At 55.6% G+C, this 16,472-nt stretch overlaps 7 protein-coding genes across 7 annotated transcripts; 5 read left to right on the top strand and 2 right to left on the bottom strand.

The window, feature by feature from the left end:
• The first annotated feature begins 108 nt into the window (after positions 1 to 108).
• On the top strand, positions 109 to 2,289 carry QBC33DRAFT_530985 (maintenance of ploidy protein mob2). The gene is made up of 4 exons (XM_060427271.1): positions 109 to 343; positions 758 to 1,104; positions 1,157 to 1,268; positions 1,324 to 2,289. The coding sequence occupies exons 1-4, from the start codon at positions 321 to 323 to the stop codon at positions 1,853 to 1,855; spliced, it is 1,014 nt and encodes a 337-aa protein (XP_060285720.1). The 5' UTR covers positions 109 to 320; the 3' UTR covers positions 1,856 to 2,289.
• A 154-nt stretch (positions 2,290 to 2,443) lies between these two features.
• On the top strand, positions 2,444 to 3,799 carry QBC33DRAFT_513017 (S-adenosyl-L-methionine-dependent methyltransferase; the record flags this gene model as incomplete). The annotated part of the gene is made up of 6 exons (XM_060425952.1): positions 2,444 to 2,526; positions 2,592 to 2,605; positions 2,678 to 2,697; positions 2,765 to 2,874; positions 2,936 to 3,267; positions 3,321 to 3,799. 6 exons carry the CDS (start codon positions 2,444 to 2,446, stop codon positions 3,797 to 3,799), a joined length of 1,038 nt encoding a protein of 345 aa, XP_060285719.1.
• A 682-nt stretch (positions 3,800 to 4,481) lies between these two features.
• QBC33DRAFT_323591 (uncharacterized protein) lies at positions 4,482 to 6,780 on the bottom strand. Its single transcript, XM_060423605.1, has 2 exons — positions 5,742 to 6,780; positions 4,482 to 5,665 (listed from the first exon to the last, which is right to left on the bottom strand). The coding sequence occupies exons 1-2, from the start codon at positions 6,513 to 6,515 to the stop codon at positions 4,808 to 4,810; spliced, it is 1,632 nt and encodes a 543-aa protein (XP_060285718.1). The 5' UTR covers positions 6,516 to 6,780; the 3' UTR covers positions 4,482 to 4,807.
• A 28-nt stretch (positions 6,781 to 6,808) lies between these two features.
• On the top strand, positions 6,809 to 9,154 carry QBC33DRAFT_530975 (ERCC4 domain-containing protein). The gene has a single exon (XM_060427270.1). It carries the CDS (start codon positions 6,973 to 6,975, stop codon positions 8,731 to 8,733), a length of 1,761 nt encoding a protein of 586 aa, XP_060285717.1. The 5' UTR covers positions 6,809 to 6,972; the 3' UTR covers positions 8,734 to 9,154.
• Positions 8,909 to 9,702, bottom strand: QBC33DRAFT_513014 (riboflavin synthase; the record flags this gene model as incomplete). The annotated part of the gene is made up of 2 exons (XM_060425951.1): positions 8,909 to 9,606; positions 9,672 to 9,702. The coding sequence occupies 2 exons, from the start codon at positions 9,700 to 9,702 to the stop codon at positions 8,909 to 8,911; spliced, it is 729 nt and encodes a 242-aa protein (XP_060285716.1).
• Positions 9,703 to 10,454: 752 nt separating this feature from the next.
• QBC33DRAFT_530972 (uncharacterized protein) lies at positions 10,455 to 11,340 on the top strand. Its single transcript, XM_060427269.1, has 2 exons — positions 10,455 to 10,858; positions 10,923 to 11,340. The coding sequence occupies exon 1, from the start codon at positions 10,636 to 10,638 to the stop codon at positions 10,840 to 10,842; it is 207 nt and encodes a 68-aa protein (XP_060285715.1). The 5' UTR covers positions 10,455 to 10,635; the 3' UTR covers positions 10,843 to 10,858; positions 10,923 to 11,340.
• Positions 11,341 to 12,286: 946 nt separating this feature from the next.
• On the top strand, positions 12,287 to 15,939 carry QBC33DRAFT_530965 (uncharacterized protein). Its single transcript, XM_060427268.1, has 2 exons — positions 12,287 to 13,322; positions 13,380 to 15,939. The coding sequence occupies exons 1-2, from the start codon at positions 12,375 to 12,377 to the stop codon at positions 15,732 to 15,734; spliced, it is 3,303 nt and encodes a 1,100-aa protein (XP_060285714.1). The 5' UTR covers positions 12,287 to 12,374; the 3' UTR covers positions 15,735 to 15,939.
• The last annotated feature ends 533 nt before the right edge of the window (positions 15,940 to 16,472 follow it).

The raw sequence follows: 16,472 nt of genomic DNA, 5'->3' as shown, positions 1-16,472 counted from the left end.
ACTCATGTCATTGGTTGACGTCTGGTACACCCTGCCCGTCCAATGCAGGGTAGGATAACCAGCTCAAACTGGTTTAGCGTAGCCACACGCTCTCCAGTCTTAACTTCAACGTCTTTAATGCTTTTGGGTTGGGCATAGTACGTACAAGTGGTGATAACTACCAGCAACCTTCACACAAACTATCAACTAGACGCTCGATCTTGAAGCTGCTGCTCTATTGCCCACCTACTGGGCAGCAGTTTCCTCTTGTTTTCCCTTTCCATTCGTTATCCAAGCCTTGGAAGTCGTGTTATTGTCCTCACCATTGGTGTCCAACGATCATGTCGAATCTTTTCTCAGGAATGTAAGTTTACAAGGAGTTCGAAAGCATTGCAGTTATTCATTCCAGGTTATATCTGACCTGTCACACATTTGTTGTGTTGGTTCTACACGGCTGCATCAACCTGAACTTGATGCAATACCGGTGTATACCCGAGAAAACTTCCGTCGAAAACAGCCCTTGGATACTGGATGAACTCTAAACTCTTGCAAGTGCAACTTGGTCTTTCAATTCTAGGGCCTCGCTGTCGGAACAATGACCTTCCCTGTTGGGTATCTCTCTGGGGACAGACCTGTACACTGCACTTGTTGCTCACTTTTCCCCAAAGGCACTGATCACTAGCTCTATTATGGTGCAAAGTCTCGTTGCTACTACGCTGTCGCTCGCACTACTCATTGGACGACTGAACATAAGGTTGCGATGCTGACTTAGTCATAGCAATGCCCGGCTGAGAGGGACTTCGAACCGTCCTTCGGGTGGATCCAGGAGCCCTACTTCTCCCGCTGAAGATGGCCTCCAAATATCCACTACGAGCCTATCCCAGGGAAACCAATCGTCAACAAGCCTTGCCTCAAAACTGCCCCCCCTCCCCGCCTCCCCGTCTCTTTCACAGTCCATTGGGATGGTTGGAAGTGGGGAAGATGCCATTAACCTGTACCACCTGCCAAGTCCCTTGCCTCTGTGGCTCAACCCTGCCTATGCGAGGCACATTGTGAAAGGCAACTTCATGACACTCAGTGCGAGGCCAAAGACCGTTGAGCAAGGTGAATGGGTGGCTCACCAAGGTATTCCAGCATCCAGAAGAATGTCCGCACCCGGAGCTAATGGTCTCGGCAGTGGTGGAGCATTATCGAAACCTTTGGAACTTTGTCCGAGTCATCTACGAGAAGGAAGAGGGCGGTACCACCATTTGTAACTCGACCACCTGTCCTCGGATGTCTGCTGGAGGGTATGTATTTGCCTTACTGCGGGTGTCGTCTATGCCAAACTAACCCGGGCCTTAGAAACCACTCATACACCTGGCTCAATAGCCGTTTCGAGCCCATAGAGCTTCCGGCGTTCGAGTACATCACATTGATGCAGCGTTGGATTTCGGGAAAGATCGACGATGACAATATCTTCCCTACAGATGCCGCTGGCGTGTCGTACGCACATAACCCTCAGATCACGACCACGGCCCTCCTTACCGGTCCTGACGAGTGGGTTGGCAAGCGGAGCGGCTTTCCTAAGGACTTCTTCAGCATCTGCCAGACCATATTCCTCCAGATGTTCCGAGTCTATGCGCATTTGTACTGGGCTCACTTCGTCGACCCCTTTTATCACCTCAACCTGGAGAAGCAGCTCAACAGCTGTTTCAGCCATTTCGTCTTGACGGCAACTGCACTCGACTTGCTCAAGCCTCACGAGCTTGAGCCCATGCAGCCGCTAATCGACATGTGGGCTGCTAACGGAACCTTCCCGCCTGAGTCTAAGGCGTATGAGTATGCCAACCTCAAGGCAGGCCAGCGGCTTCTGCAGCTCGGAGGTATGGCATAAGAAAGGAGGTCTGGGTCGTTTGGATATCGACACTCAACCTGCCATACACACCCTTGGCCTGGTATGCGCCAAATTCACAGGAGCGAATCGTTGATGGTACGGGTAAGCATTTGGATGAATAGAGATATGATAAAGAGCAACGGACAGGTTTTGTTGCGGTGAGGATAGAGATCATTTTGATTTAAATGCATTGCCTGCGTCTCCCCCCTGCCTGCCCTTCTTATCAAATACCTACCTAGGTAGCAACCACATTCTCTATTCGAGTACCTTGATGATGGTGGGGCATCTGTGAAAGTTGGGCACAGATGGTTGAGGAAGCCAGCAGGATCTGTGGCCGCTAAATCGAGGCGCATGGGCTGGTACTGTACCTACCCGGTAAATGCATTTAGCCCACAAAATCTGGCTGACCGCCTTTGTCAAAATTCAATTATGCCGTCCAAACCTTATTGCCTTGGGCAATTTTTTTGCGCATTCCTGACTCGCCGGCTACGAGGCTTCAAGAAAAGCCAACCTCCTGCACTTGCCTTCTCCTCCACCATTGCTCTTTCCTTTGACAGTTTTGCATATCTGTTTCGGAACAATTTCAACATGGCTGGAAACGAGATGGACATCGAGAGCGCTGAGCTGAGGCTCAAGACTATGGATCACTCTGAACAGCACTACTTCAACAGGTCAGTTTTTCTCTCATTGACACCTTGGGACCCTTCCAGAGTGACGCTGACACTTGTCTTCCCAGTTACAATCACCATGGTTAGTTTACATGCTCACGGGCTTTTGCCGGTAATTTTGCCAGGGAATTGGCTAACACAGACGCCCATTAAGGAATCCACGAGGAAATGTTGGTATGTACTTGAGGAACCAGCCAATGTCCCATAAAAGTATGATTATGCTGATATTCTTACTTTGCAGAAAGACGAGGTTCGGACGAGGTCCTACATGAATGCCATTCTCCAGAACAAGCACCTCTTCAAAGACAAGGTGGTTCTCGATGTTGGCTGCGGAACCGCCATTCTCTCCATGTACGTATCCTTGGAACCGCCTCATACGGGCATGCCGGCTCATATATCCGCCCCTCTACAGGTTCGCCGTCAAGGCAGGCGCAAAACATGTTATCGGTGTCGATATGTCTACCATCATCTTCAAGGCGCGTGAGATCGTCGAGGTCAACGGCATGTCCGACAAGATTACCCTGATCCAAGGAAAGATGGAGGAGATTGAAATGCCGTTCCCGAAGGTCGACATCATCATCTCTGAGTGGATGGGTTACTTCCTCCTGTACGAGAGCATGCTTGACACCGTGCTCTACGCAAGGGATAAGTTCTTGGTCAAGGACGGCTTGATCTTCCCTGACAAGGCAACCATCTTCGTCGCTGGCATCGAGGACGGGGATTACAAGGAGGAAAAGATCGGATGTGAGTCCAATACTCTGGCCCGAGTACCTCCTAGCCACCCTAACGCGTCGCAGTCTGGGACAATGTTTACGGGTTCAACTACTCCCCCTTGAAGGCGACGGCTCTTTCCGAGCCCCTTGTCGATACCGTCGAAGTGAAGGCCGTCGTCACGGACCCCACAAGCGTCCTGACACTTGACCTGTACGAGTGCAAAACGTCGGATCTGGCCTTCAGCTGCCCCTTCGACCTGACCTGCCGCCGCGATGACTTCATCCACGCCCTGGTCGCCTGGTTCGACATCGAATTTACGGCGTGCCACAAACCGATCCGCTTCTCCACTGGTCCCCACACCAAATACACCCACTGGAAGCAGACGGTGTTCTACCTGAAGGACGTCCTCACGGTCCAGCAGGGCGAGAAGGTCGAGTGCTCGCTCCACAACCGACCCAATGAGAAGAACAAGCGTGATCTCGACATCAAGATTGAGTATAGGCTCGAGACTCAGGACCCCACGCGCTTCGCGGAGGGGCACAGTCTCTACAAGATGTGCTAGTAACATCGAACCTTACCTATCAGGCTAGAAAGAAGACATAACGAGCCTCAAGAAGGCCGAAACAATTGGGTTCCTGGGGTGGGTTTGTGCACTGCATTGGTGGCCCCCTTTTTATAGCTGGTCATTGGCGTTTTTCGCACATATTCTGTCGCCGGGCAGGACATGCATATCATGATGGTTTTGATGACGGAACAACGGGAACCCCCCAAAAAATCCTGGGATGATAGACGGCCGCCACAGAGGCGGCGAGGCTTCGGTTTTCCCCTCGCCTTACATGCGTGGTGTGTGAGGCATGGCATAGGTGTGGCGTACGGTCGGTACGGGCTATAGCATGGTGTTTCGAGAATTGATACCATGGACTTCGGTCTTACTTCAATCACCAACCTATATCAAATAACCTGTCACCGCGACATGCTTGCCCCCGAAGGACAAACCGGTTCGAATGGACTCGGCGATTTTATTGCGTGGGAAAGGGGGCAAATTTGCTTTTATTTAAGAAAAACTGCATCCGCACCATACCACATCACTATCTCCAAACCCCCCTTTTCTTGTTCCGATAATGGCTTTCCTCTGGAGGGTAAGACAATTGAACTGGAAAGAGCAGCAAGATAGATAGGGTCCGGTCCGCCTCGAACTTTTCTTTTGACTAAAAAGCAGGGTTGCTCATCTATCCTCGCCGTGCTCCCTCCCTCCAAAAACCCCTTGGTCATAAAAGGGGGAAAAAAGAAAAAGGTCATGTCTCGTTAGTCTTCGGCGAACTGGACCAAGGAAGAGTCCCAGGCACGGGCAAACCGCTTTTTTCCCTCCGGTACCGAAAACAACCCCCTTCCCTTCCGTGTCGCCTCCTTTAAATGGCAATCTGACTGCTAGCGCCCCTGCTCACTCCCAGTATCCCGGCGGCGGCGGCGGCGCTGACCCCCGGCGCCCAAGGGACAGCTGGCTGCTGTACTGGTTGTATTGGTCGTGGTGGCTCTGCTGCTGCTGCTGCTGCGTGGCCGGCATCCCTCCCTACTTGGAGCCGAACTGCTGCACGATGCGGGCGACGCGGTCGGCCAGCTCGCCGGCCTCGCTGCGGGTGGCGGCCTCGGCGTAGACGCGGCAGGCGTTCTCGGTGCCGCTGGCGCGGGCGAAGGCGCGGGCGCGCTTGTACTTGCGCACCTCGGCGTCGATGGCGTCCTGGGCGCCCTCGGGGTGGCTGAGGCGGCGCTCGGCGTCGGTGGTGCGGAAGACGTTCTTGTCGGCGACCTCGACGCGCACGAGGCGGTTCGGCAGGTCCTCGTACGTCATGGCCCAGTCGCGCAGCGTCCAGCCCTTGTGCGCCAGGATCACCTCCACCATCAGCATGTCCGAGAGCGCGTCGCCGACCGTCTGGTTGATCAGCTCCGCGAGCGCCGACAGCGTGTCCAGTGCGTCCTTCTGCGCGGGTGACTGCGGCTGCTTCTCCCTGAAGGCGCGGATCGCGTCGGGCGAGAAGAGCACCGTGCCGTGGCCGTTGGCCTCGAAGTACACGCCGATGTCGAAGCCCTGCGCCACGTGGTGGAGGTGCTTGACGCCGGTCGGGGTGCAGATTACTGGCAGCCCCAGGTGCTCGGTGATGTAGGTCGTGCTGGCCCCGTTGGCATAGGCAGTCTGGACCACGCCTATGCGGATGTCAGCGAGGCCCGCACTCTGGACAAGGTCGCCGATAAAGGAGGCGGCGAGAGAGGAGATGCGGTCTCCGTCAAGCATGGAAAAGCCGGATTCGGGGTCGTGCCAGTAGTAGATTAGCCGGTCGGCATCTCCGTCGAATGAGCAACATCTGGCACCTGGCACAGGTTTCGGCGATGGCGGAGCCCGTTGTCTGGTCTTGACGAAGTCGGCACCGCACTGGACGAGGTGTTAACGGGGCTGTTTAGTCGTGGCGCAGGAATGAGTTAGCCACAGGGGAGGAGTAAGAACTTACGTCCAAGTTGAGGACTTCGGGACGGAGCACATCGTCGTTCACAACCTTCACGTTAATCTGGACCTTGTCTTTGGGGATATATTTTAGGAATTCGGATAGCTTCGGGCCGCCGACTCCGTTGGCACAATCCACCGTCAATATTCCCTCGATTTTCCTGTTCTTCGTTGCCTTGATAAAGGCCTCGGCAAGCTTCTCGTAGTATCCGGCCTCGCTCACCTTGCCGTACGACAGGGGAGTGCCTTCGGTGTTGGTGGCTCGGGTCAGATAGTGTAGCTGGGGAGTCGTCAGGATCTTGTAGTCGACGTATTGCGTGTCCGTGGCCGTGAGGGCGTCGGCAAGGGCAGTGACGAGCTTGTGGCCCGAGGGGCGGGTATCCCGGCCGTAGATAACCTTGGCGGGGACTCTCAAGTCGATCCTCAAGCTGCTTGCAATCTTGTTGTACCGCTCGACCAGCTCCTCGTCACTGGGGCTGTTGACAAGGTCGGTTGCGAGCTTCTCCCAGTCCTGCTCGAGCATCTCGCCCATCGGATCCACGATCTTGACTCCATTGTCGACAGCTGGGTTGTGGCTCGCCGTTATCATGACACCAATGGTCTGCCCATTCTGTTTCCGGCTACGGAGCGAGGAGAGTAGACCGACGCGGAAGGAAATCCCCTCAAGCAAGTCGGCCTTCATCCGGAACCCCGCAGTGCCATAGTTATAGGCTTGGCCCGCGCCAAGAGGCACGATCGGGTGCTTCTTGGAGGCGGCAGTGATGTTCTCGTCGTGTGTCATGGCTATCGCGGAGGAGAAGATGAGTTAGGTGGAAAGAGAGGGGAAACGGAGGGAGTTGCTTCGTAGGTTATCAGGGCAAGATAGGACCCAGAGGTGGTAACAGGAGGGTTCCGTAGGTGAATGATGGGTCGGTTGCCCCGCTACGGTGCCTGGTGGGGCAAGGTGGGACAAGGGGGAAACGTTTAGCTAGCTCGGTAGCTAACCGGATACGGTTAAGCCTGACCGAACCCCTGGGATGCACGTGACCTGGCGATCTGATTCTCAATGATCTGCGGAACTCGACGCGTCTACCTATCCATCACGCGTGAAGTCTCCCCGAGCAGCGGTAACGGCATGGAAAACGCGATATTCCAGGTCCAACTGGCTTCAGTATTGCTCATCTGGTCATCCCCTTGCTCCAACCGTTCCTTTTTCTGTCTCCAGCAAGGAGGTTCCGTCTTCGGCAAGGATACAAGCCATGTCGCAGAGTGATTGCGCAAACCCACAGTTACTCGAATGGGTCAAAGAATGGTATGATACCGCTCGGGAGCGGAGTTCCAAGGGTATCACGACATATAAGCATGCCTACGACTCATTGAAGGCATGTCCTATTGAGTTCGAACACCCATCTCAACTGCAACAACTCAAAGGTTTTGGGCCGAAGCTCTGCGACCGACTCACCCAGCAGTTGAGGAAATACCGTGCCGAGAATGGCCTTCCCATGCCTGAGCATCCTAGTCTCAAAAAGAGGCCAGGCATTAGCAGCCAAGATCCAGAAGGTGACGAATCTGGTCCCCGGCCTGCAAAGAAACCGAAAACCGTCAAGGCCTATGTACCGGCATACCGATCCGGGCCATATGCCTTGTTGTTAACTCTGTCGACTCACGACAAGGATGCCTCTATTGGAATGACAAAAGTGGATCTGATAGAAGAGGCTCAGCAGCATTGTGATGCCTCTTTCACCGCGCCCGCTGATACGACAAAGTTTTACACGGCGTGGAACTCGATGAAGACCTTGCTCCAGAAAGAGCTCGTCTACGAGAGAGGGCGGCCCCTGAAGAGGTATGCCCTCACGGAAGAGGGGTTGGCAGTGGCAAAACGGATCAAGCAAACTGCTCAGAGCAATGGGACGGTAGACGGACATCGTGAAGGGCCCTCGACGACAGGCTTTGCCCGTAACGTGGACAGGGCGGCCACAGACTCGCAAAGTAGAGGAATAATTTTAGATGACGAGGATGACCCACCTGCAAACCAGCAACAATTCAGGGACGTCATCGCACAAGACACGAACTTTTCCGAGTCTTCAGCTCTCCCGGCCTTTACCTCTTTCAGGCTCGAGCCTGGGTCTTTCTCTGTTCAGCTGGTGCTAGATGTTCGAGAAGTGAGAGCCAAGACCGACCGGGACTATATGCAGAACGAGCTCGCGAAGAAAGGGGTCAAGCCGATAATGCGAAGTCTCGACCTGGGCGATGCCATGTGGGTGGCTAAATGCAACGACCCCAACCTTCTTAATCGCCAGGGCGCAGAAGGAGACGAGGTGGTTCTGGACTATATCGTCGAGAGAAAGCGGCTCGACGACCTGATTACAAGCATCAAAGACGGGCGCTTCCACGAGCAGAAATTCCGGCTACGACGGTCTGGGATACGGAACGTAATCTACCTTGTCGAGGAAATGGCGCTGGACTCGCTCCACTTCCAGAAATACGAGGAGGCCGTCCAGTCTGCCATTGCTTCGACGCAAGTAGTTAATGGCTACTTCTTAAAGAAGACGCAGACGATGGACGATTCGATTCGGTACCTGACCAGGATGACGTTGTTGCTCAAGAGGCTCCACGAGAACAAGCCTCTTGATGTGATTCCCACCAAAGTCATTACAGCCCAGAACTATTTGCCCCTGCTCAGCCACATCAGAGAGGAAAACCCCTCGGCATCTTACCACGTCAGCTATCCGGCATTTGCGTCTCTTGCGTCCAAGTCGGACACCATGACCTTGCGCGACATCTACCTCAAGATGCTCATGTGTACCAAGGGAGTCACTGGCGAGAAAGCGGTCGAAATCCAGAAGCGGTGGAGGACGCCTTACGACTTCGTCCACGCCTTTGAACAGTGCGGCGCGGGCGAGGAAGGAAAGATACGGAAGAGAGAAATGGTATTCAAGGAGATGGCCAATCTTGTGGGGCGGAAGAAGATCGGCAAAGCAGTCAGCCAGAAGATTGCTGAGGTATGGGGCGATGCCTGATATTGCCTGGTCCATGGCTCATCAGCGAGGTTGGGGGCTGGGTGAAGGGGAAAGGGGGGAGCCGCGGTTTCAGTATCTTTCCGACAGTCCGCGATGAAGACATAGAGGGGTGGCGCAAGCCTAGTGAAAGATCCATATCTAGCACTCACTTTTCATACCTACACAATGATTCTCGCTACGCTGCCTTGTCGCCAGACCTCCGAGCCACGACCTTCTCCACGATCTTCTCCAGCAGCGGGATACCTCCAGCACCGCCGTCCAGACCGGTCAGATAGCCGGTCAGCGTCTTCTCGGCATACTTGGCCATCATGTCCACCTCGATGTTGACCGTGTCGCCGACCTTCTTCCCCGCCAGGACGACGCGCTCCTGGGTGTAGGCGATCAGCATGACCTCGAGCCAGCCCTCGTTGTCGTCGACGGCAGTGATGGTCAGGCTGGTGCCGTCGAGCGCGACGAAGCCCTTGTAGACGATGTATCGCATGACGGCGCGGTCGCGGGGCGCGAGCCGCACGGTGAGTGCGTCCCCGTCGGGGGCGAGGCGCGCGACGGTCGCGACGGTGTCGACGTGGCCCTGCACAAAGTGCCCGCCCATGCGCGTGTCGGCGCGCACCGCTCGCTCCAGGTTGACGTGCGACCCGGCCGTGAGGGCGCCCAGGTCGGTCAGCCGGAGGGTCTCGGGGGCGATGGTCGTCGTGAAGGCGGCGGGCGAGGAGGAGGGCGAGGCGCTGAAGGCGGTGACGGTCAGGCAGACACCATTGACGGCGATGCTGTCGCCCTCGTGGGCGTCGGAGAGGAGCTGGGACTGCGGCGGAAGGTGGATGATCAGGGTCGTGCCGCCAGTCGGGCCCGGGAGGGTGGTGAGCTCGGCGACGACTGGGAAGTTGGAGATTGAGTAAGCGAGATGAATCGAAAGGCTATCGTTGGTGTTAGGGACATACCGCCGATCTCCTCGACGATCCCTGTGAACATGTCTTCAAATAGGTACCTGGTATAAATATTCCGTCGACTAGATATCTAATGCCTTATTCGTTGTCGTCCGCCTAGGTTTGCAGTCAACCAAATCCCTTCGAGGCTGAGTCCTCCAGAATGAGGTGAGGGGCACATATTTCTTAAATCGCACCATGGTGGGGTCGCCCTGACCCATGTCCTGTAGGTACATAGGTACTTCGTAAGCCGGATAGTCCCAGATGGATGATTACTCGCTTCCTCATTTTTTGAACTAGATAATCGTGAGTTTGCTCTTTGACAGGCCGACTCGACCTATGCATGCTTACTCTTCTTATAGCTTTTATTCAAGAAGTTATCACTATTTTATCAGCCCGGGACTTTGACCAGACAATCAATTGTCGATGAATGAGTTGCAGCTTAGGCTGACCCACATTCATCACCTCGTAGATGTGAGCCTTGCTCCAGTTTGGGATTTCTTCTCACATAAGCTACATAAACAACTTACCTCCCTAAGCTCATTTGGTAGTTCGTAAGGTATCACCCTCCATCTCTACAAAGTAGACTTCAAGTTGGGTCCTTCCATAGTATGGCGTCGCCGTGGTCGTGCATGACCTAGCGTTCGCTCCAACGTAAGCTTGAAGGACGAGGAGACCCAAGGGCGCGCGGCTATGTAGTGTCTCATTACCGCCTTAGCCGATTCGGAGGTAGCCGTAGCGCACGGATATTAACGTTTGTACCGGTGAGGTCTTGGTCGAGAACCGGCCGCCGATGTGGCTCAAGACTGCTTCCGTCTTCGCAATACTCTTTTCTGCCGTCCGCTCTCTCTGGGGTAGAGGAGTCTTTGACATCTACCATGAGCTCGAGTACCCGCCTGACTTCAACCCGCCCCGGCCCTAGGACCGCGAGGATCTGCAGCGTGACGCCGTGTTTACCCAGGTTTTCTCGCGCACGTCGATGAATGCCGAGAGGTTCCGCGACCGCGGCCGCATCACCGACCGTGTTAGGAACGGCAAGAACCTCTGGGACCGGGCGGGGGAGGAGTATGATATGATCGACAGCAGCGTCGATGTGCCGCGGCTCCTATTTGACAAACCGGATAGATTTCGATACCTCCTAGATTGGGATGGGGAGAGCGCTGGGTTTGCGGATTATCGCCCCTGAGCCAACACCCTCTCATGTACGTACAGTATTTTAGTGCCTAGATCATACAGTAATACATCGCGCCAATTGACAGTTCCTAGGATCAGTCAAGCCACAAACTGCTACACACCGTCACATCGCCTGTCTGAAAGCGCGACAGGCTACTATTCTGCTCAGTGGGGGAGTGGCAGTGTACCCTCGTTGCCTCGAAGGAATGAAACTCGAAGGAATGAAAGCTGAGCACATCCCTGCGTCCCCGCAAGTGCTCAAAAAAGATCGGGAGCGTCGGAGATTCAATGGCAATTGGGGACGGAGTCGGTGAGATTTATGTCCGATTTCGAGCCAGGTTGGAATATGCGGCCAGGTCCGCGCTAGAGCGATATTACTCGGCAAGGTTGACAAATACTAGGTAGGTACATTGTGAGCTCGTTGCGCGGGCAAGCTTCAGCTTCTATTCATCCTCTGGGTAGTAAATTTTTGTGTTTTTCTGCTCCGGGCGATTGGTACTAGCATGGAAATGAACTAGATTCCTATAAACTTATTTAAGATTATCAGCATAGAGTTCAGCCATGGGCGCCAATATGCAGGTACCGCAGCATGCGAAGGCTATTTTGGTCCCAGTTCCATGGTGGCTGGTGGACGATGAAGGGTTGAATGCTTGGCGACGTAGCGTCCCAATCCACTCATTGCGTCATCGTTCCAGGGTCGTACCTGATAGCCGTTAGGTTCCAGTGGGTTAGGTAGAAAAGGTACCTACTCCGGTACATAGGCCCCTAAATTGAGGTGATAGTGAAAGCCGTATAAAATGAGAACGAACGAGAGACAGAGAGAGGGAGAGCAAAATGTCTGATCCCCCAAGGCCATGATTAGGGACTAAGCAAGCACCATGCAATCTGCAAGTGGCTGAACCATGCAGAAACGTGAAATGACAAGCGAGTGAAGTTTGGTCCAGCGTTTCGACTATGCTGGGCGGGCCAAGAAATCCCAAGCAGGGGGCTCATCCAAAATAGTATCTCTCGAGCGGCTGATAACATCGAGCTTGCCTGCCCAACTTTCCGCGTGGCGTGGTCTTTCTTTGCTCAAGCTGTTCCTGGTCTTCTCGTTTTATTCAAGTGATCGTTCGCTACCTTTTTTTAGGCCCATAAACCCCCATTTCGCCTTGCCCTCAGCATCGATCGACATTGTGGAGAGCCACAGGACGATCCGAGGCGAGACTGTCCGAGACTGTCCGGTTCATCAGTTCCCTGTTCCACAGTTCCACAAGTCTCGACTTAAACGTCACCTTTTTTTTAGACATCCCGCGCCGGCCGGCCATAACTACGCAGTAGCTGGTGCTAACGCGTAACTGCCCCGGTTTTTGTCCAGTGTTGAAGGACGTACCATATCTTGGCCGTATCGACGAGCCTGGCACCGCCCGCCATCTTGTGCCGGGTTTTCTGCCTCGAAAGGACAAGATGATGTCGAGTAAGTCCTCGCGGGTTCGACATCGCAAGAGTATCCTCTCTCTTGCTCTGCCGTCTCTTCGCCCGGAGACGCCCTCGGTTCCGGAAGCTATGGATCCAGAGCCAGATACCCCACGCTCGGAGACAAGCTCCGGGACGGCAGATCTCCCATGTGTCACTGGTCAAGAAAAGAAGGCCAAGAGACGGAAGTCCAGGCTGGGACTTTTTACTTCGTTCCTACCGTCACTCACCTCCAAATCTGCAGATCATGTTCCTTCGGTGCAACGAAAGCCGCTGCCGCCGACCTACCACAACTCTCCCGGTCAGCCCAACCCGACGCTGTACGACGAACGAACCTTGCAGCTCATGACCACCGACGACCAACCCCCTCCCAATTACGTCGACCCTCCCCTCGCAGCCCCTCCCATACCTCCCCTTCTCGATCATCACGTAGATTCCGAACCAGATGCCCACACGGCACATTTGCCCACCATGTTGAAGAAGGTCCGGAAGACTCATCCCGTCCAACAGGAGCAACAGCTGCCTCCTGTACCACCACAGCAACATGCACCGCAGATTCCACCTGTTCCCTCTGTCACTGAGACAGAGGCATCGCCTCCCCGGCTGAGGAAATCGAGAGCACGGGCAAGCACAAACTCGGTCGAGATGCTCTCATCCGATCATCGTCAGCCTGATCATCGTCAGCAAACCGAACATCGTCAGCAAACGAACCGGCTTCAGCCACGCCGCACCTCTCCATTCCCAGAACCTAGGGGACGCAGCAGTTCCGCCCAACCGCCGACTAATCGAAATAACCAGCTCGGCTCGCCGCGGGTCATCTCGAACCCTGGTGAGTTGCGGCCCGAGTCTCGCCAATCTAGCAATGGCAGCCCCCCGCGCGGCTCGGACCGGGGGAAGTTGAGGAGGAGCTGGCTTCCCGGCGGGCGCTCAAGGTCCAACTCTCAGGACTTGGGCCGCGGTCCTACCGCCCCGGCATGGATAATGTCGACCGACAGCAGCGCTGAATATAATACTTCGTTTCTGATCAACGGGGAGAAGGTGGCGTACCGGTCCGGTAACCCCCAGGCAACAATAACATTTAACTAACCGAGTTAGGTGCCCGAGATTTGGGACGAGAACGGCAATATATACATCTTCCTTTGCGCTCCGGGCGGCGGGCTAGGTCCATCTTTCAAGGTGCCGGCCTTTATCCTCGGCAGTTCGAGGGTCTTCGGTGACATGATACAGGCCGACATGGCTGCGGGTGCCATGGGGAGGGACAGGAGCTTCAACGGCCGAGATAATCTCTCTGTGCATGATGCCCGACGACAAATCACGCCTCCGGCCTCAGCCGCCTCAGGAGCAGAAGGGCCGGGCGAGGCGAACGTCTACCTCCCTTTCATCCAACCCTCGGGCGCCCACGATCTCCAGCGGCTAATTGCGGTGCGCAACTTGTTAGCCTTCCTGACCGGTCAACCGCTCGTGGGCACGAAGGAGCATAGCACGGTTTTCGCGGCCTTTCTGCAGATAGCAGCCCTTCTCAGAGAATTCGAATTCGGTAATTACGATGGCTCGAGCTTTGGGGAGCCGGTCGACCTCGCCTTTGGCTTTTATATGGGCCACCTCGCCCTCGCCGACGTTCGGCACAGCCGGGAGAAGACCATCGAGGCCCTGATCTTGGGCGAGCAGATGAAATCGCCCGAGCTGTACAACGAAGCTTTCGCCCATGCAGTTGGGAAGTACACGGCGATCCTCGACGTCAAGTCGCCCCTCTTCCAGAACGTGTCCGTTAGCACTCGCAACCGGCTCGAACGGGCGCACATAGACTTGCTGAACCGCCAGTCCAACGTCAATAATCGCCTCGAAGCCTTCGATTTCCCTGCTCTTTTCGCCGGCATTGCCAGCTCAACATCTCACGAGGAGTACAAGAACGTCAGGTTCAAGGAATGGAGAATCTCGTTTGGGAAGATGAGGAGCTTCGTCCTGGGCTACTACAAGAATCTCTTTGGGAACTGGCCGCCAAAGGCCCGGAGCAAGAAGAATCAGTTTTCCGAGAGTGGGCTGAACAGGCAGTGTTTGAAGATCTTGTACTCGGATCTCTGCGCGCTCTACGACTTGCTCGTGGATCGCGAGTCCCTCACGCCGCGCGTCATCGACCAAGCCCCTGACGACATTCTCGAGGCGTCGGTAGAACCCAGGATCTCGGTCCTCCGCAGGATGCTCACCGAGTACGACCAATCCTCGCCCCCGGTGCTACCGCCGATTCCCTACGACGTCCCCAAGTTCCCAAGCATGACGGCCATCCGCGAAGACTACAATGAGCTACCCGCCGCGCGGCAGGCGAGATTCGACAAATCCATCCAGCCACACGAGTACCTCCTCATCATGCTGAAGTCTCGCAACATCGACATCGACCAGCTGGACATCCAGTTCCTCGCCGCATTCAAGGAATTCGAGGAGAAGGAGACGAAGGGCTGCAGCCCTCAGGACCTGGTGGACCAGCGGATCGGATGCTGGCTCTTCCTGTATGCAGTCCTACAGTGCCTACCGATGCTCGTGGTCGATGCCCCGGGGTTGAAATTCACCGAGGGCGTCGAGTACTTCCTCTGCGAGCCGCCGCAAGGTAACCACCCCTGGATGGACGACGCCGGGGAAGTCCGCAAGGTGTGGTACGAGGTCTCGGGCGGACAGAACATTGTCGAGCTCTCGGCCGACGTGGTCATGTTCAGCGTCGAGGCAACCTATCACCGCAGCCACTGTTGGCAAGCGGCCAAGCTGTGGGAGGCCTCGGGGCCGACCGCGATGCCCCCCTCCCAGGAGATGGGCATGTCACCCCTCGAGCCACCGCGCCCGGGTTTCCAAGACCCCGACGCGTCCGCGCCCTCGCCTCGGATGACCGCCGAAGGGCCGGCGTCGTCCCCCGGCTCGCCCGCGCTGCTCCCGTACCACCCGCCCAGGAACGCCTCCCTCGGAGGCCCCGGCTCCCCGGCCCTGACCCCGCATCACCACCCCCCGCGCAACTCCTCCTTCGGGACTGCGGCCGCCGCCGCGACCGCCGGACCCGCCACCGGCAGGCAGGGCGGCCACTCCTACCGCTCCAGCGTCGTCATGGGCCTCGAACCCCTGCAATTACCCGAGTGGGGCGCCCAGGGGGAGGAGCGGTTCTCGCGCCAGGGCGGCGGCGGCGGCGGCGGCTCGAGACCCGTCAGCGGCGCCGTGGGGCCGCCACACCACCACCAGCAACACCACCACCACCACCACGGTGGCGTCGTGCCCAGGAGCGTCTCGGCCAGCAACCTCGTGCAGCTGGCGGCCGCCCAGGACGCGGGACCGGGGCCCAAATCGGGGCTCAATCCGGGCCACGGCGGCGGAGGCGGCGGGAGGAAGGCGAGCGGGAGTACGTTTGACGACATCCTCAAGGGCATGGGGGAGAAGGACAAGGGGGGAAAGAAGAAGAGGTTTCCGTTTTGAGCTCCTTTGTCTTCTTCTTTTTCTTTTCTTCTCTGCCCGCCCGCTCCCCATCATGGATTCCCCCCACCTTTTGCCGTTTGTGTTCGTTCCTGTCTCTGTTGTTTCTTGTCGAGCATATAATTAGATAGCCAGGCATATGACGATGTTACGAGTATAATTCAAATACACTTCCTAAAACGGAACAAATTAATGGTTTTATCGGAGACTTTGCGTGCTCGGGTGAAACGTGTGAGGTTGACGTAGGCATCTTGGGGACTCCCTTCTTCCTTAATTCTTACTTATTTTCGGCCTGTCCTATTATAACGTTCTCTTCTTGTGATAATCGGTGGTAGTCGTAATTACCAGACATCTTGAAAGGGAAGCAGGCATTCGGCAGACATACCTCGCTCAGCATGAAAACAGGGGGGCTGCAAGTGTGGATGGAGCTATTAGAGCTAAGAAACTACGCCCATGTATACCTCTATATTATACCTAGCTATCGTCTCGAACTACCTAGGCAGAAGCTAGACCGGGTAAAGTCAACGCAGTATCGAGCAATGGCGACTATGTATGGATGGATTGGACGGATGGATGGAATGATGTCTTAACTACTATATAGGTAGTATATGCCATGCTAAGCAAATAAACTCCCATCCCGTCAATAGACCCAGCCCGCGTCATGCATGCAATTGCAGCCTTTATCAACCGTCCCAAGATCATTCGCTCCGTCAATGCTAAACGTTAGAGACGCGCCTCGTA

The sequence above is a fragment of the Phialemonium atrogriseum genome (genome assembly GCF_030411735.1).
Source record: "Phialemonium atrogriseum strain 8032-3 unplaced genomic scaffold QBC33scaffold_6, whole genome shotgun sequence".
Lineage (NCBI taxonomy): Eukaryota > Fungi > Ascomycota > Sordariomycetes > Cephalothecales > Cephalothecaceae > Phialemonium > Phialemonium atrogriseum.
Note: the sequence above shows the minus strand (reverse complement) of the source record. Positions and strands in the feature narration are given on the sequence as shown.

What these genes read in the sequence shown, in the direction of transcription:
- QBC33DRAFT_530972 (XM_060427269.1), top strand. Translation starts at nt 10,636, where the DNA reads ATGAATGCCGAGAGGTTCCGCGACCGCGGCCGCATCACCGACCGTGTT.
- QBC33DRAFT_530965 (XM_060427268.1), top strand. Translation starts at nt 12,375, where the DNA reads ATGGATCCAGAGCCAGATACCCCACGCTCGGAGACAAGCTCCGGGACG. An exon ending in TTCTGATCAACGGGGAGAAG is followed by an intron (nt 13,323 to 13,379) that starts GTGGCGTACCGG and finishes TAACCGAGTTAG; the next exon opens with GTGCCCGAGATTTGGGACGA.
- QBC33DRAFT_323591 (XM_060423605.1), bottom strand. Translation starts at nt 6,515, where the DNA reads ATGACACACGACGAGAACATCACTGCCGCCTCCAAGAAGCACCCGATC. An exon ending in CCGAAGTCCTCAACTTGGAC is followed by an intron (nt 5,666 to 5,741) that starts GTAAGTTCTTAC and finishes CACCTCGTCCAG; the next exon opens with TGCGGTGCCGACTTCGTCAA.
- QBC33DRAFT_530975 (XM_060427270.1), top strand. Translation starts at nt 6,973, where the DNA reads ATGTCGCAGAGTGATTGCGCAAACCCACAGTTACTCGAATGGGTCAAA.
- QBC33DRAFT_530985 (XM_060427271.1), top strand. Translation starts at nt 321, where the DNA reads ATGTCGAATCTTTTCTCAGGAAT. An exon ending in TCGAATCTTTTCTCAGGAAT is followed by an intron (nt 344 to 757) that starts GTAAGTTTACAA and finishes ACTTAGTCATAG; the next exon opens with CAATGCCCGGCTGAGAGGGA. An exon ending in TGAATGGGTGGCTCACCAAG is followed by an intron (nt 1,105 to 1,156) that starts GTATTCCAGCAT and finishes TGGTCTCGGCAG; the next exon opens with TGGTGGAGCATTATCGAAAC.